General features: G+C 43.8%; 1 protein-coding gene across 1 annotated transcript in view; it reads right to left on the reverse strand.

Annotated features, from left to right (window-relative positions):
• The window catches only part of LAMB4 (laminin subunit beta 4), a 42,173-nt gene extending 27,152 nt beyond the window's left edge, over window positions 1-15,021 (reverse strand). The window contains 13 exon segments of the mRNA XM_035891659.1: window positions 99-249; window positions 1,194-1,273; window positions 1,749-1,858; window positions 2,681-2,860; window positions 4,055-4,243; window positions 4,912-5,032; window positions 5,850-6,064; window positions 6,595-6,658; window positions 7,259-7,447; window positions 8,071-8,144; window positions 9,568-9,703; window positions 13,610-13,767; window positions 14,988-15,021. Coding sequence (XP_035747552.1) covers window positions 99-249; window positions 1,194-1,273; window positions 1,749-1,858; window positions 2,681-2,860; window positions 4,055-4,243; window positions 4,912-5,032; window positions 5,850-6,064; window positions 6,595-6,658; window positions 7,259-7,447; window positions 8,071-8,144; window positions 9,568-9,703; window positions 13,610-13,767; window positions 14,988-15,021 — 1,701 coding nt within the window.
• Between the last annotated feature and the right edge of the window lie 1,252 nt (window positions 15,022-16,273).

Consider the following 16,273-nt stretch of genomic DNA (forward strand, 5'->3'; position numbering starts at 1 on the left):
TGCTCCTCGACCAAGGGCTCCTCTCCTCAGCCTTTGCTCCTCTGCCACCACTGCATGGATCCCCTCTCAGGACAACACCTAAAAAGCCAACTACGTACCAAGGGTGCAGAGCCGGAAAGGGGCTTTGCATGCTCGGCTTCATAAATATAATAATCCAGGGGTAAAAAGAAGTAGCCTGGGGCTGGTTCGTTACACTGGCGGCTCACGATGTTGGGAAGACACTGGCACTGACCATCGTTTGGTGAGCACCTAGAGTAAAAGTTGGTAAAGGGAGGATGTCAGAGGGCGGCATGTCTGGGTCCTCACAGCACGAGAGCAGCTCGGCTCCACCCTTGTTTCAGCTTTGCTTTGTTTCTTCCATTGCCGGATTGTCTCCCCTGTTAAACCTTTTCCTACCACCCACCCCTTTGGTTTCCTCCTTCTGATGCTGGATTTATTCAATGCTACTTTTCATTGCTTAAGACACACGACATGCTTTGTCTTTCTCTGTCCGTTCCATACGTGAAGCACAAATCCTTTTGTTTCCTGAGCATCTGTTACTATCTATTCCTGTACCCATTTTTTGTATCTGTTCCTATGTCTATTATTGTATCACTATTATTAACCATATACTTACACTCTTACTTAACACATCAGATGATTACTAGCTTTGATTTACCTGCTCACAAGGAGCTGCTCTATGGCATTGGACTATGTGCTCCTATGTCTGAAGTCTAACAGCAGTAGTGAAGACTCCTGCCCAACAAACTCCTGAAGGAACCCAACTGAAACCAAGGTTGCTTCTGAAATTATGTATTTTGAACATGAGCCAGTATGACAGAAAAAATTAAGATATTTCTAGCTTTTAAAGTAGATGTACGAAGATAAGTTGAAAGTGCAATCTCTAATTTACTTGTAATTTCTATTAATGTTAGGGCCTCTGGTTCTCTCAAACCATCTAGTTTTTATTTTATATTAAAGAAAACTTGACTCAAGCTGATTCAAAGTTGGCTTCAAAGGAAAAAGGTAAATCCCCTTTAAAATCACAAATACATTTCCAAGATCCCAACATGACTTTACATTGCATGTCATGAAATTATGCCTACAGTCTATTTTCCCATTTGTGCTGAGACTCTATTAACCTAGTTAGGAAGCGTAGCCTAAGAGTTTATAAAAATTAAAACCAAGAAAAAACTTGAAGAACATTAACTTACAAGTTATTCTGGGATCCACCAATGTCACAGTCACATGGAGAACAGCCATACAAGCTGTTGCCAAGACCCCAGTATCCCACCTGGGATAAAAAGAAATATTTTTTATGGCAAATTTTCAAGTATGTAAAGCACAACAGTACTTATTCCCCTGGATGAACGATGCTCTGCAGCACTCCTGGGCTACCTGCCTGTGCTTGGTCATGAGAGATTGCTTCTCTCACCAGATTGCATGGGTGCTCAGCCACTGCAAGAATAGCCAGATATTTATCTGTTTGTGCAAGTAAGTTGCTCTGGATATAGCAAAGATGGCCTGAGAACAAGATTTTGCACTTCCTTTCTTTCCTGTGAGTGCTCCTCCTAGTGCAATTTGATTGCACAGACGTTGCAAGCAGTAAAAAAGAACCAGATTTATCCGTGCAAAATGGGAGCATACAGCTGTAAAACTATTTTGAATTCGGACTAATTGTTCACTTTTCTGTCAATGAAAAGGTGGGAGATGGGAGAGGGGACTTCTAAAACCACATGCAGAAGTAATAACAAAAACTGAGTACGTACAAGGCATTTTTCACAGCGTCGCCCTGTGGCAAACCGCTGGCAGAGGCACTCTCCGGTGGCAGGATCACAGATGGAGAAAGGCAAACTGCCAGCGGGATCGCAGTTGCAGGCTGAAGGGAGAGAGAAAGGCGCGGTTACCTCTGTGGGCCCCAGTGACGGCAGCAGGCCTGGCGTCTGCTTTAGATGTGGCATTCGACATGGCATCCTCCGGACAGATGCTCTGCAGATGGACATGCCCTGGCACCCTGCAGCCCTTGGACTGCCCTTGGGGAAGGGACCATTTCCCCAGTGGGGACCCTCTCTGGGGGGAGCTAGGGGCACTGGCAGAAGTCCGGTGTGGTGGTTTGCCGTGTGCTGTGTGTTGATCCGCACTGCGCAGTCCACGCACGTCCGAGTACTATGTGGTGGGCATAGCGTGCTCACAAACCCACAGTGCGCCTGGGTAGGGCTGGGAGGTGATTTCCAGTGAGCCTTGCTCAGCTGAACGGCTGGCTGGAAGCTCTCGTGGCAAGGCAGCAGCTCCTGCCATCTCAACACCGCACAGTACAGAGCAGAGGCCAAGTATCCTAACAGCGATTCCTGGGATCCCCTCTGTGGCTTTTCATTCAACCTTGTGCTGATTTTGATTCTAAAACTATTTTCATGTGTTTTAATCTCCTTTTTCAGTTAAATTGCATATTTAAGAATGCTTCTGTTAACAACAGCCTGATCCACTATAATATACTATGTATTCTGCAAGCGATTCTGCATCTTTTCCATCACAGATGTTGTACCAGGTACATTAAATTACATTGACATTACATTATAGTAGGCACCTGGGTATTTTGTGAAGCAGGTAGTATCTGTGTGTTAGTGTGTGCATCTGTGCATTCAGCTACCTCCATCTCTTAAAAGTGCTTTGGAAAGAAGAACAAAAGATGTGGTTTACGTACGCTGGCAGCCCAGGGGGTCACTGCTGCTCAGCCCGTAGTAGTTCGCCCTGCATGTGTCACAGCGGACACCCTCCACGTTCTCCTTGCAAGGGCACCGGCCCGCGACTGTTCCCAGAGCAGGATCTGTGCGGGTCTCACACAAGCCGTTGTGCATTGTACCTTCTGGGTCACAGTTGCAGGCTACAGGCATGGTCAAAGAGACATAAAAAAAAAAAGCACATTTAGTTATAAACATGAAAACGCAATTACAGAGCTGCAAGTGGTGATTAGGGACATGGTTTAGTGGTGGACTTGGCAGGGTTAGGTTAATGGTTGGGCTTGATGATCTTAAAGGTCTTTTCCAACTTAAACGATTCTGATTCTAAGTAGGCACAAATTCAGGATTCTTGTAAAGGTTAGAGATGTTCATCCATGCTCGCTCTGTTGGATGCTTTACAGTTAACACACAGCCACTGTTAAGAAGCAATATGAGAGTGTTTCCAAGATCTACTTTTTCTCTGGAGGAGAGTTACAGTCTTTGCTTTAGTAAAAGTATATTTTTTGCTGTGGGTAGAATTAGGTTTTACTTATCCACTCCCTACCCTCTCCAGAGTACCTGGGGAGGAGAGGGACCTATAACTATAAAGTATAACTTTTGGGGATGCTCTCATGAAAGCTCTAGGGTTGCAGAGGGGTAATAAGTGTGAGCCACCTCCCCAGAGCTGGTCTGAGTTGGCCATAGCTGAATTATTTACTGGAAGCAATGGATTCAGCAGGGGACACTGCCTTCATGACACATCCTATTTTTTCCTAAGGCACTGCCCATTTCTTACAGCAGAGTTGATATCTATCACACCACTTCCCTGGGTAATCTCCCCTTGGCTCCTTAGGAACTTGTCATGCCAACCGATTGCTACAATTAAACTATACTCAGAGCATTTTTCCCATCCTATGTTAATATTGATTTTAGCTCATCTTTCAGAAGAAGTAGTTCCATGTCTGAAAGCCTGTTTTTCTTGTATAGGGCAGATACCTAGCAAAAGTTATTGCTCCTCCCATCATTTTGCACCTATCCTGTAATCCCTGACTACCACAGCAACAGCACTATCCCTATTCGTATTCACATTGGTGTCGTTCAAGAAAGATGATAGCCCTGCTGGATGTCTAAGCTCAGTTTAGCAATGAGTTGGAATATGCAGCCCTTTTCACAATGCTGGTTCAAGGATGTTGCCATGCAGCTACTTTATATTATAGTTTTAAAGTTGTAGGTTTGGTAACATTTTTACAGCCCTATGAACATTTAAGCATGGGGATGCCATAGGGCTCAGAGCAAAGTGATTCAGAACCACCCCGTTTTGAGTCATTCTTACAAAAAGCCAAAGAAGCAAAGCTTACGGAGGCACGCATAAGGGTCCGAGATGACTTTGAGTGGATCCCGGTAAAAGAAACGTTTACACTGGTCACAGTGCTGTCCTGTGGTGTTGTCCTGACAGTCCTCACAAACACCACCGCTGACCCCACCACTGGCCTGGTACATGGCCATGTCAAAGTGGCATCTGCCAGAGTGGCCGTTGCAGTTACACCCTGAAACCAAAACAAACAGTGGGATATTTCACACCACGATTCCTATTGTTGTGGTCTTGCCACCATTGCTCTCTACCATTAACACGGGGTTACTTGTTGCTCCTATGATTTCAGTGCCCCAGGAAGATTACAGCTTCCCAGGCCTTGTGCTTTACAGGTGGGGGGAAACATTGGGGACTTACAACAGAACTGAGCCCTACACTTGGAAAAGTACCCATTTAGCTGAGTATGCCTGATACGCAATGAGGAACACTGCTCCACTGAAGAGAGATCTAGCTGAATATTTGCTACAGATCCTAATATATTATTCTTGTATATCTTACATTACTCATTATTGTGGAAATAAATAATTTAGCCTTGTCTAAATTATTCTTTCATTCACAAGAAAGACCCTTTGCAAAGCAATGAATGATCTTTTCTGCATTACTTGTTTTTTCCTCTCTTTATTGTTTATTTCTCTTTATGAAAAATAAGAACATGAAACAGCTCTCCTTCCTGTAGGGCAATACAGCACTGATAGATACAGGTATCCAACTATTTTTCTAGATGAGGCATGGAAATGTCTCCCTCCCAGAAACCCAGCCATCCCATTATGCATTGGACCAGGATTGTGCTGCACCCCCCCCCCGCCCCAGCTATTGAAAAGGAAAATAATATGCTGGAGTTACGTTTGCAAGCATTATCTTGTGCCCCTTCAGCTGGCCTCCAGGGAGCATCATTGTAGAAATCTTTACATCTTTCACAGGACAAACCTTCGGTGTTGTGGTGGCAGATACATCTCCCATGGACCTGCAGCATGGTGAGAACAGAGAAGAGGTGAGGCAGCATGAGAGGAGAGGACAGGAGATATCTGCTCGAGGTATGCCAGCAAGATCAGGAAAATTCAAAGCTCTTTGGCTCCCTCAGCTGACATAATTCTGTTATTTGAGTAAAAGGTCTGGAAAATAGCTGCAAACTTTAACCAAATAGTTTTAAAGTCACTGAGCAACATTTAGGAAAAAAAATACTTCTAGAGATACCAAAGGAGACTTTTAAAATTAAACTATTAAAATTCTATCTTGCTCTCCCTATACTGAGACGCATACTTTCCAGAAGAAAAAACTCTTGTTCCCAGAAGGAAAGAATTCACAATCATGTTCCTGAATTTTTTAATAATCCATTTTTCATAGGTTAGCTTTGCATTATCAGCTATTGTTTGTGCCAATGCCTCCTCTCCTGCCGCAGAGCCCCCCAGCCCATCTGGAGTGTGGAATACACCCAACGAGTGGCCATTCAAGTCTGCACACACCACAGGCTACTTACTGCATTACATTTGCACCATTACAGCTCTGGTATTTCGCTGCTATTTTCAACATGTCTTGTCCCAGTTGCTTTTGAAACACCATACTAGTGCCAGTAAAGAGACAGCTTCTAAGCAATCCACCCCAGCGTTTTAAAGGAAGAAGCTGTATTGAAACATTTTACAACTTGGAGTTGCAAATGGTCGATCCAATGGTCATCAGAGAACTTCCTTCCTCTCCCTCTCTCCCTCCCTCCCTCCATCTCTTCCTTCCCCCAAAACAGCAGGTAGGGACTGCCCTTGTAGGAGGCAGCATTAACAACGCACCATCCCAGGCTGATGGAAAACATCTCCCCGCAGATTCTGCATGGGATCACACTGGCTGGCATGGCCATTGCAAAAGCAGCTTCCCCGCACAACCATCTCATAGACAGCGTAGTAGTACTTCTCGAGGGGATCACTGTGCCTTCTTCCAAGGAGAGCATCCCCAAGGGTGTGTAGTTTAGTAAAATTGATCCTTAGGTTTGTCAGCGTAATGAGCTCTGGAAGGAAAGAAGAGAAATCAAGAGCCCAAGTTCACTTGAAGATGAACAGTATGAAATCTTCAGCTTGGACCAGTCATCCAAGAATTCCCCCATAGTGAAGAAATAGTGAAAAGTATCTGATATTGTCCGAGACCAATAACCCATACAGTGCCAGGGCACGGACCCACTTCTGGCACACAGATTCATAAGCGTTAGCACCTTCCTTGGTATGGCTCTGGCTGGGGCCAACCTGTATTTTCCCAGGCAATGTCTTCATGGGCTCATGTACAGCCCTGGGACTGCTCCCAAAAGATGGTGTGGATTGGGCCACCTGATCCCAGAAGGAAAGATAGTTCATCTGAATGCATGAACTCTGCAGAGCTGTGCCGTTTGCCCTCAGTGCTAGAGAACAAGGTGTCTCTCTACGTTCTTTTGGTACCTAATTTTCAACATCATTGACTTACACCTGCTGAGCTTTTTACCCTTTCAGTGTACAAAACAAGCAATGCCAGCAAAATATCTCTGGAGAAAACCGGTACTGTCCATACCTTGGATATATGGCACGTATGGATTTTCTATTTCAAAGCTGGGATCCAAAGCTTTTAAAACAACCTGCAAAACAAATGAATACAGGTGTATAGAGCACTGAAGCTATTCTTTTTGGATATAAAGTCTGTTACCTGAGACACATTAATTACTAATGCCACTTTATTAATCTCATAAAAGAAAAAACACAAGGCTGTGGCCCTGATTCAGCAAGTGCTCTCACTCTTTCAACTTGGCCTTGGCTGAGCAAGGCAAAAAGACATTTTGGTGGATTGATGTGTCAGGAGGAAGGAAAAGCAGTGCCCTAGAGTGATGTAGAGATGGAACCAGCACCTACCGAAGGGATCAAAGGAGAGGCCCCTGCCTTTAGCAGTAGAGGCTTATGGAGAGTCAAGATCTCTTATGAGAGGGACTTCCATGTGAATTTGGAAAGCAGGAAAGAGCAGTAGAAGGTTTTGTACAAGTTGCTTTATGAGTTCATTTGGATGTGAAACTGAGGTTAAAGTGCAGTGTTTGCCTTTCCTTCTTAAGTCAGTAAAGTCAATAGCACTTCATATCTCAGAACCTGTATAAGTGGATCTGACGGAAACGGACAAGAGACCCTCAGCTCCAGAAAAACAGCCACGTATGAACTGAACTTATACAAACACAGACACTTGGCAATACCTCGCCTTCAGTGGAGGGCTCGATGTCTGAATATCTTGAATCACAAATGACGTCTCCCACACTTTTTGCTGGACCAGAAGAGATGTTGGGAAAAGAAGCTGCACAGTCCTGTGCAAAATACCTAAATGCTTTCCAGGTCTGACCAAAGTCGGTGGAGCGCTCAACCAGCATTGCTGCAGGCCGAAATGTCTGCAAGAAACATTATTTCATGAATTCCTTAACCAGGTGGTTTGGGGGATGCTAACAGCTGCCAATTAAAATTCTGTGTTTGAGAGCTTGCAGGCTTCTTACAGGGCTACTGTGCTGGTTACATGATGCTCTGAAAAAGCCAGATTCCTCATCTGAACCTTCTCAGCAATAGGGAAGGACGATCTTCCACATAGATATAACATTACTTTCTAAGTAAGGAAGTTTACCATAACGATGTAGGAATTTTGCAGAAAAATAATTGTAACCATCTGGATCATAATGGATATGAGTGAGAAGACTGAACTAAACTTGAAAGAGCAACCTCAGCTCAGAATTGTCCTAAATTTTTAGGGCTTAATTTTGTAATTTAATTTTTTTTTCAGCTTTAATTCTCAGATTTATAGAAAATAGGACCAGAAGGCATGTGAATAGGAAGCTGTTCAGTCTATCCTCCTCCCTTAAGGCAGGATTAGCTATAACTTAACCATACTTGACAGGTGTTTATCTAACCTGTTCTTACAAACCTCTAAAGATGGAGCTTTCACTGCCTCTCTAAGCAATTTATTCCTGTGGTTAAGTAATTAGTGTATAACATTACATAAAAGCTCTGCTAAAAGATGTACCTTAAAAGTCAGGATAAGATGGCTGAACTGGAATAAAGTTTCTAGGTCCAATCTAATGCTGACATGGTCAATGCCTGGAAAGAAAATGAAAATTAAGCGAAGAGCACAATGCGCACATTGGAGGGGTTGCTGAGACAGCTTTCCTGTGGGGAATTTAAAGATGTCTTTTCCAGTATGGCAGCTCAGCTCTTTAGGGCATCCCCAGTGCACAAACCCGGCGTGCAGCTGCATTGCTCTCTCGAAGGCGATGCAATGTGCTGCCTTTCTGGCACTGGCACCAGCAACGCTGCGTGTCACTGAGACTGCAGCCAATGGTTAAAGGTCCTGTTCAGGCTATTCAGACCACAAATGATGGCGATAGTAAGGTTCCGGGTTTATGTCTCCCTGTATGTAGTAAGACTTTTTTTTAAAAATCCATCTAATAGTTTGCTTATTTCTAAAAAAAAAAAAGAAACCCAATAAAATTATGAGGTTTTCTTCATGCTAGACATATCTGTTAAACTTTTCCATGCTGCCAGACCTGAAATTTTTCATGAGCAGAGCTATCACACCGGGCATCTTCCAAAATTGCAAGAAATATGGGAAACCCCCCCCAATTCACATGTTCTTCATAGAAAGTTGCAGGAGCTCTGCTGGTATCCCCATTTGTCACATCTGCATGCAGCATCCCAGGGCTCCTGCTGACCAGGCTGTGCATGAGACCTCATCCCAGAAGAAAGATGGTGAGAGCAAGAAAAGAGCCTCTCACAGCTGGCCCACAGATTTATTGACATTGATGTCCCAAACTGGTGACAGTTCCTCGCTAAACTGCATGAAAAAACAAGGCTTATAAATTTTAGTTGGATACCCCAAATAGGGGAAACATCTTTTTCTATGCCTTAATTTCCAACCAGTCAAATATTTTTTACGTATTCACTCAATGTCAAATAAAGTAGAGTAGGCGTTATTCCTCCTATCATGCCTTCACAGAGATGCTGTAAGTCTATATAAATTGGTATCAGTGAAGAGCTACTACAGAGAAGCTTGTGACAAAATTAACATGTGGCAATAAGGGTGTTGATAGCCAGGTTTCATTTAATTATTCCCTTCATTATTCATGCTTTACACTGCAAGCACCATTTTTTTAAATGAGTATTTGTGTTTTACACACTCTGTCATTTACACATCTGTAGGCAAATGTACCTTTTGCCACAAATCACATTTCCCTGAAAACCAGACACTCTGTAAAATACACGGCCACTGTGTATAACACAGCACCACCACAGGTCCTCTGGCCAGCTCCTGGAGATACCGTGTTTAAAATTTGTCTGTAGAAAAGCAGAATTTCTGAGATCCTATATTGTTACACAGAAATAGGTTTAAATCACTCAGTATTACTGAATCAAAGAATGGATGCAGTTTTGTCTCATTCTTCATGAAGGCAATGTGATGAATCCCAATTACACAAATAAATCTCACAGTAACATCCTACAGTAATATTTTCTCAAAAAACCTTACCATTTTCTGACTGCCACCACTTTTTTTTCCTATCAGGCTCAAAAGTTGTGATGACATTTTCAACCGTGTGGCTGTTGTGCTGTGTATAGGGATTATACGGGTATCTGGAATCACAGAGAAAGCACTTCTGTTCGGCCTAGAAAACAAAACAAGCAGGATAAATGATGAATTTGGTCTCTTCTCTAAAGATCTGGTGGATGTACACATATTTATGCCATTCCAAGATTGGAGCCTGTCATGTTGCTTTGGGTGCCTGTGCTTTTAATCACTCAGGCTTTCATATATAAGGGACAAGCCCAAGAAAATCATCATATGCACAAACCATGCATATAGTAAATGTTGGCCTTGGTTTGCCCCAGGTACTCTATAAACAATACACTTTTTCAGTTGTAGAGAAGGGATCTCAGTAAGAGTGAAGAAGTAAGTTTGCCAAGGTGTTGATTCTGGGTTTAGCTACCAGAAGGTTTGCTTTGCAAGAGTTTCTCAAGAGAAATTTATTTTTTTGGAGTTGAGCTTTTATTCGTGTCTCATAAAGGCTGTAGGAACTTTCAGCCAGAGACGGCGGTGAGGAGGCAGAGGGGATGCAAGGGAGGACTGGATCTTTCAAGATCTGAAGAAGCCTTGAAGAGGAACATTCACTAAATCATTTATACATTTTTTTTCCTCTCTCTTTTGCACATTTTCTAGTAGCTCGGAGACCCAGGCAGGAGCAGCAGGCAGGTGCTGTTTTACAAATGGAAGGCAAGGCTGGAAGCAGGTACAATGTAAGTAGTTGGTCTGGGCTGACACCATCACCCCCACCACTCTCAGTGCCTTTTGTAGGCATAGTGAAACTGGAAAAGTTTCAAAATGATGCAAAGGAGGAAAATCAGGATGTCAACAGGATGAAAGGGTCTTGTTTGAGAATGCAATAAGCAGAAGACGGTGGTGGTAATGATTAGCCAATATCTCAATGCTGAATGAGAGGCTTTTGTCTGCAAAAGGGCTTTGAAAGCAAGGGCAAGGAGCTCCTATTTAAGGTGAGAAGAGAGGGACTGAGTGGGAGATGTAAGGAGAGGTGACAAGCTTAACATGCTGGGCTGGGAGATGACCTTTGCTGAGCCATGTGGACAAGCCCAGCAGTGCTACGGGGAAGCGAATGGCAGTGGCCATGCCAGGGGATGCCCAGGGTGGGCAGGGGCAGCTACACTATGCAGACAGACTCTACCAGATTTGGGCAGAGCCTGAGTGTGAGGACTCAGGGATAAGCCAAAGTGGAAGGTGATGCCCAGGCTATGTGCCTGGCTGGCGGGGACACTGGCAGGGAGAAGGCGGTATGACACAGCACCCCAGGGGGAGCTGAAGGAGGAGGAACAGATTCAGTGCCCTTGGTTGGGAGGCTGGCAGGGATGCTGCTGAAAACAAAAAGCGGGAGTCCGTGGCAGGAACTGGGCTGGAAATGACCCAGAAGGGTTAGGGTTAGGCAGAGAGGCACCCCGCTCAGTGCACTCGATCTACAGAGAGGTATTAGGAATGGTTTGGACATATGAAATTACCTGGGAATTATTCGCATAAAAATAAATGAAGAGATCTAGATTTACAAGTATGGTATAATTCATGTGTTTTAAACATTATGATTAATATAGAACCATAGAATTATTTAGGTTGGAAAAGACCTTTAAGATCATCAAGTCCAACCGTTAACCTAACCCTGCCATCCCACCACTAAACCCTGTCCCTAAGCACCTCATCTACCCATCTTTTAAATACCTCCAGGGATGGGGACGTAACCACTTTCCTGGGCAGCCCATTCCAATGCTTGACAAGCGTTTCAGTGAAAAATTTTTTCCTATATATTACATTCAGTCATTCTATACCACACTTGACAAATGTGTGAATGTACAATTTAGAAGACAAGACAGAAATACAAAAAATATTCTGTCATCCAATTTCACAAAGCTCTGGTAAGGAGAGCTCAGGTTATCAAAGCATTTAGCAGGACTGTGCACACCCACTCTCTGGTTTATATAGACACATACAATATGACTCTCAGTCAACTTATGTTTAAGGTTGCTCCATAAAAATCTCTTTGTGCCCCAAAGGACAAGCACGTGCATGTCTGACAAGGCAAGTCTGGCAGATCCCATTTGCCTCTGAAGTATGCAGCTTTATACTCTCCTCGATACCGAGTCCTCTTTCTTTTCCTTTCAAAACATGTGTAATTAGCAAATCAAATCATAGGGCTAAAACCCACTTAACCTACATTTAGGAACAGTAAGACACATTAAAGACTGAAAATGATTTGCAGTGCTTCTTTTCAAACACACAGCAGTTGATCTCTTTTTCATCTTTTTTCCCTCCTTTTCCCCCCTCTTTTTCTTTTTTTTTCTCTCTTTTTTCTTCAATGTGAATTTCCAATAAGACATCCCAACCCAGTCCTGGCTCTTGGCAGCTTGCCACGTTGACTAACACAAACTTCCACAAGTAAGGTTTGGTCTCATCATGATGCCTGACACAGGTCATCAGGAGGGAAACTGGGGGAGGAAGCACAAGATGCAGTTTCCTGGCCTGCCTCCAGCAAAGCATTCAAGAATGTGCTGGTGAGAAAGAATCAAGTTGAGTGGGACTCTCTGAGACATCTTAGGTGACACACTCATTTAAGGGGAGCTGGTACAGCAGATCACATTATCAGAGTATAAGCCTCTATCTCTCAAGCTCTGCAAAGCAGCAGAATTTGTAGCTCTCATCTTCAAGAGACAGTCACCAGGGGTCAAGATACGTTGAAGGGATTATTGCAGAACAGCTGTTCCTTTTCATGAGTCTGTATTTACATAATGCAAAGGATAAGTACAGGCAAGTTAAAATATAAAATTTTTATTGCTCTTTGATCTCCTCTTAAAAAGAGAAAAAAAAAAGGCACTCATTCAGCCAAGGGCCAGAAAGATGACATCTCTGTGATGGCTCTTTGTGCCCGTCTACCACGTGGTGCCAAGACCCAGAGCACAGCCAACAAGTTAGTGCCCAGGATCCACTTGTTCAAACAACATGGGGAAAGCCAAGAAAGGGTGAAGAGCTGCACAAGGCTCTTTTGGAAGAGGAAAGAGGTATTCACATTTTGCAGAAAACTGTAGTTGCAATGAGTAACTTGGAGCAGTGCTTGGTGCCATCTCAGTATGGCAGAGCTTTGCACTGTAAATGTGTCACAGCATTTTGCCAGAAGGTCATAAACTGTAATTATTTTTAAATGCTTATAAATTAAGCTGTGTTTTATTAAGTTCCTCTTCAGCCTACAGCTGGTATTTAGTGAAAATATTTCTATTTGTGACAATTTATTAGCTCAGTGGGGCCAAGTTCTCCAGGACATGCAACAGGGGAATTCCTGTTTCTGCCTGCCCGTGGCTCCTGCACACCTGCTGGTCCCTCATAGCCCCCATCACTGCGGCCAGAGAGTGAGAGGGATCCCTCTGATCACCCACATTTCGGATCTGCCCATGCATCCACCTGGCCAAAGACTGGACTACACCCTTAGGTTTTCCCTCTGCCAGAGATGGCCTTCTGTTTTTATCAACGTTGGTCTAATTTCAGATCAAAAGACATGAGAGGACATGGTGTGAATCACTTAGTGGGCTGCTGGGGGTCTCAACACTGTATGGGACATGTCCTCCAGCAAAGGCCTGTCAAGGCAGCGCCTACAGCCAGCAGGACCGCACTCCTCCTCCTAAGCGCTCACACACATGCAAACTGTGGTCTTCATCTCCGAGGCATGAGTGGGAAAAGGACGTGCAGAGCAAAGCTCCTTCAGAAAACCCTGTGCTCATTTGCATCTCATGGATGTTTCTGCCTTTTGAGAAGCTATGCATCACTGTGGAGGCTGCTTGCTGCCAAACCCTCCATATGTGCCGCAATAAGGCACAGCCTTCTACCAGGCTTATGTCATGCCGTCTGATGTTTTTTTCAGACAACTTCATCAGAAACTTCCTAGTCTGGGCAATTTCCTTTTACAGATGAGAATATTGTTAGCAAGCAAGAGTTCAGTTTATTAAAAAAGAAAGAGCAAACCAACCTCTAGGTAGCCTACAATGCAGTACTTTTGAGGGCCGTTCATTCCACAGGTTGATGAGGCCATTAACTGCTTGCTGCGACCCAGGAGGAGGTCCCCCACGGCCGGGTGGCAGGACCCAGCATCACAGTCATCCTGTGCGTACTGGAGTCTTACCAGTGCTGAGCACAAAAGAAGATCAAAGGCAGATAAAATTGTTTTGTATACCCAGAAGTACTCTCCAGAGAAAATCAGCTACATCCTAACATCAGCAGAAAACTAAACTATCCTTTGTCCTTAATAATATTGTTTGGTAGGATCTTGAAGAGCTTTGGTAATGAACACAACTGCTGCAAAATCATTATAAAAAAATACAGATAGCATATTGCAAATCTATGCTAAAACTTAAATTCTCAGCACATTATTGTGCAGTAAACATGCCAATCTGCTACGAGTAGTAATTTATTATGCTTCCTACCCTGGCATACCCATAGCCAGCACTCCTGCAGCAGAATCACAGGCATTTCAATTGACTCTGTGAGGAGAGACAGATTTGGATTAATTCTGCTGATTTCCACTGATTTCCAAGTGATAACTGAGACCAGGATTCGTGTCAGGGGTCCCTAAGATTTTCTTATTATTTGCAATGAACGTCCTGGTCCGGTCCCAGAACCCCTCCATTCAGACCCCAGGGAATGGTCATTAATAATTAAACAGAGTAATTCTGAATTCTCTAAATAATTGCAGGACCTTTGGTTTATTTTTCCTGAAACAACTTTAAATATTTTCCCCATTATGTTAAGATTTCTCTTACAGGGCTTGTCCTTTTAAACAAGTTCTGTCCTGAAACCCTGAACAGGAATGGTACCTTGGAGGCTTTATCTGTTCAGCTTTACCTGGCTCAACTTGTTATAAAAAGCGCAGTTAAAAAAAATTACAATCAATATATGAAGATCCCACAGAACAACAGAAGCACTAATGTAATTACAGCAGTAAATATACAGTATTTTACAGCCACGTTTCAGTCTCTGGCCCAGGCTATACTTCAGATGATGAGTGAAGCTTGACTCTTCAGGTATAAAGAGGCATGTTTGGTTAGCCTGTCCTTTATTTATCCAGAGCCACAATATTAGCTGTCTGTAGACAATGATTGCCCCTTTCAGGACCTGATTCAGATTCAGTTACAACAGTTACTCAGTTACTCAATCAGCTTTTCTTTGTATTTAAAGGTTTCATATCTCTCACAGCTCCTAGGCAGGAGAGTGGGGAATAAGGACTCACTGTCACGTGTGACTTAATAGTGCACTCTAATAAATGCACTCTAACAAGATCTTGGAGAGATATGTAAATCACATGGTAATATTTCAAAATTGACCTGAATTACTGTAACGTCTGTACTTACTGAGGTGTAGCAGGATGGCCAGCCCCAGCCTCATGCCTCCCCGTGAAACTCAAACTGGTGCCACTGCAAGAGAAGAACTGGTGGGTCACCCGATGCTCTGCCTCACCAAGGCACCCCTTGCACGTAGGCTTACTCAGAGCTAGCCTTTAGTAAAGTGACAGAGCCATAACAAAAATATAAAGGTTAAAAGGAAACACTGGCTTTGATTTTGTTTTAGCAATAATTTCTCCTGACAATTTTCAGCACTGAAACTGGGATGAAAGCAGTGGGACACCTCACAAGTGCTTTGGGAGAAGACCACAAAAACATATTCACAACTTAGTTTAAAGTAAAAACAACATGCTATCAGGCAAAATATCGTAGTATTTGAATATATGCTATTTAATCCTAGCTAAATTCAGCAGCGCTGTTTGCAGAGATCTAACTCCTTCTCTGGAGGTTCATGTTTCTTGCATTGACTTAAAACAAAGACCAAGGTCCTAATGAAGATGCCACTGAGAAATGCCTGAAGTCAGGTGCTATGAATTTTGGCAGACACAAGATTATAACCACATCATTAAGTGTGGTCAGGGAAAACAGGTAATGTCAGTATCAATGCAAAATACTCGTACAGAGGAACCTCAGCCTGAATCCAAGGGAGGTTCATTGTGGCATTCACTTCACACCCTTCCTCTTCTTACTCACACGGAGGAATACAAGACTTGACAACACAAAACCTCTGTTGGAAAAACAGAAGGCAGCCATGGGTACAAAAGACAACCCAGCATCCTACCACCAAGCAGAGCTCCCAAACCACAGCCTGTCCCCCATCTTTGCCCCTTCCACCTCTTTCTCCATCTGTGGGCACCAGTGGGGCCAGCATGCCCTGATGCTGCTCCAGCTGCTGGGGCATCCCCACATGAGTGTGCCCAAAGTGCTGCTTCCCAGCTCTGTTCTTGTTCCTCACCTTCATACAGCCATCGCTGTGCTGAATGAGCTAAGATGAAATAACCCCCCCAGAGTAGGGGGAACAAAACAAAGGCATTCAAAGTATTTCAGATCTTACAGGCTCCATGTAGGCTTGGTTCACACGGCTCTATACAGCACATGGCACAACAGCCATACCCACATGGCTATTTCAGCAGTCACAGGCAAGGAAAGCTACCAAGGGCCACCAGCACTTGGTGCTGCTTCAGCTCCTCTCACCTGCCAGGACCATAGAAAGCCCAGCGTGTGACGGTGAGATGATGCTGGCGAGCATCTGCACAGCTGTGCCTGGCTCCCCAGCTAAAGAGAGAGCGGGCAGC

Source organism: Egretta garzetta, unplaced genomic scaffold (genome assembly GCF_000687185.1).
Source record: "Egretta garzetta isolate BGI_Z169 unplaced genomic scaffold, ASM68718v1 scaffold33, whole genome shotgun sequence".
In the NCBI taxonomy this organism is placed as follows: Eukaryota; Metazoa; Chordata; class Aves; order Pelecaniformes; family Ardeidae; genus Egretta; species Egretta garzetta.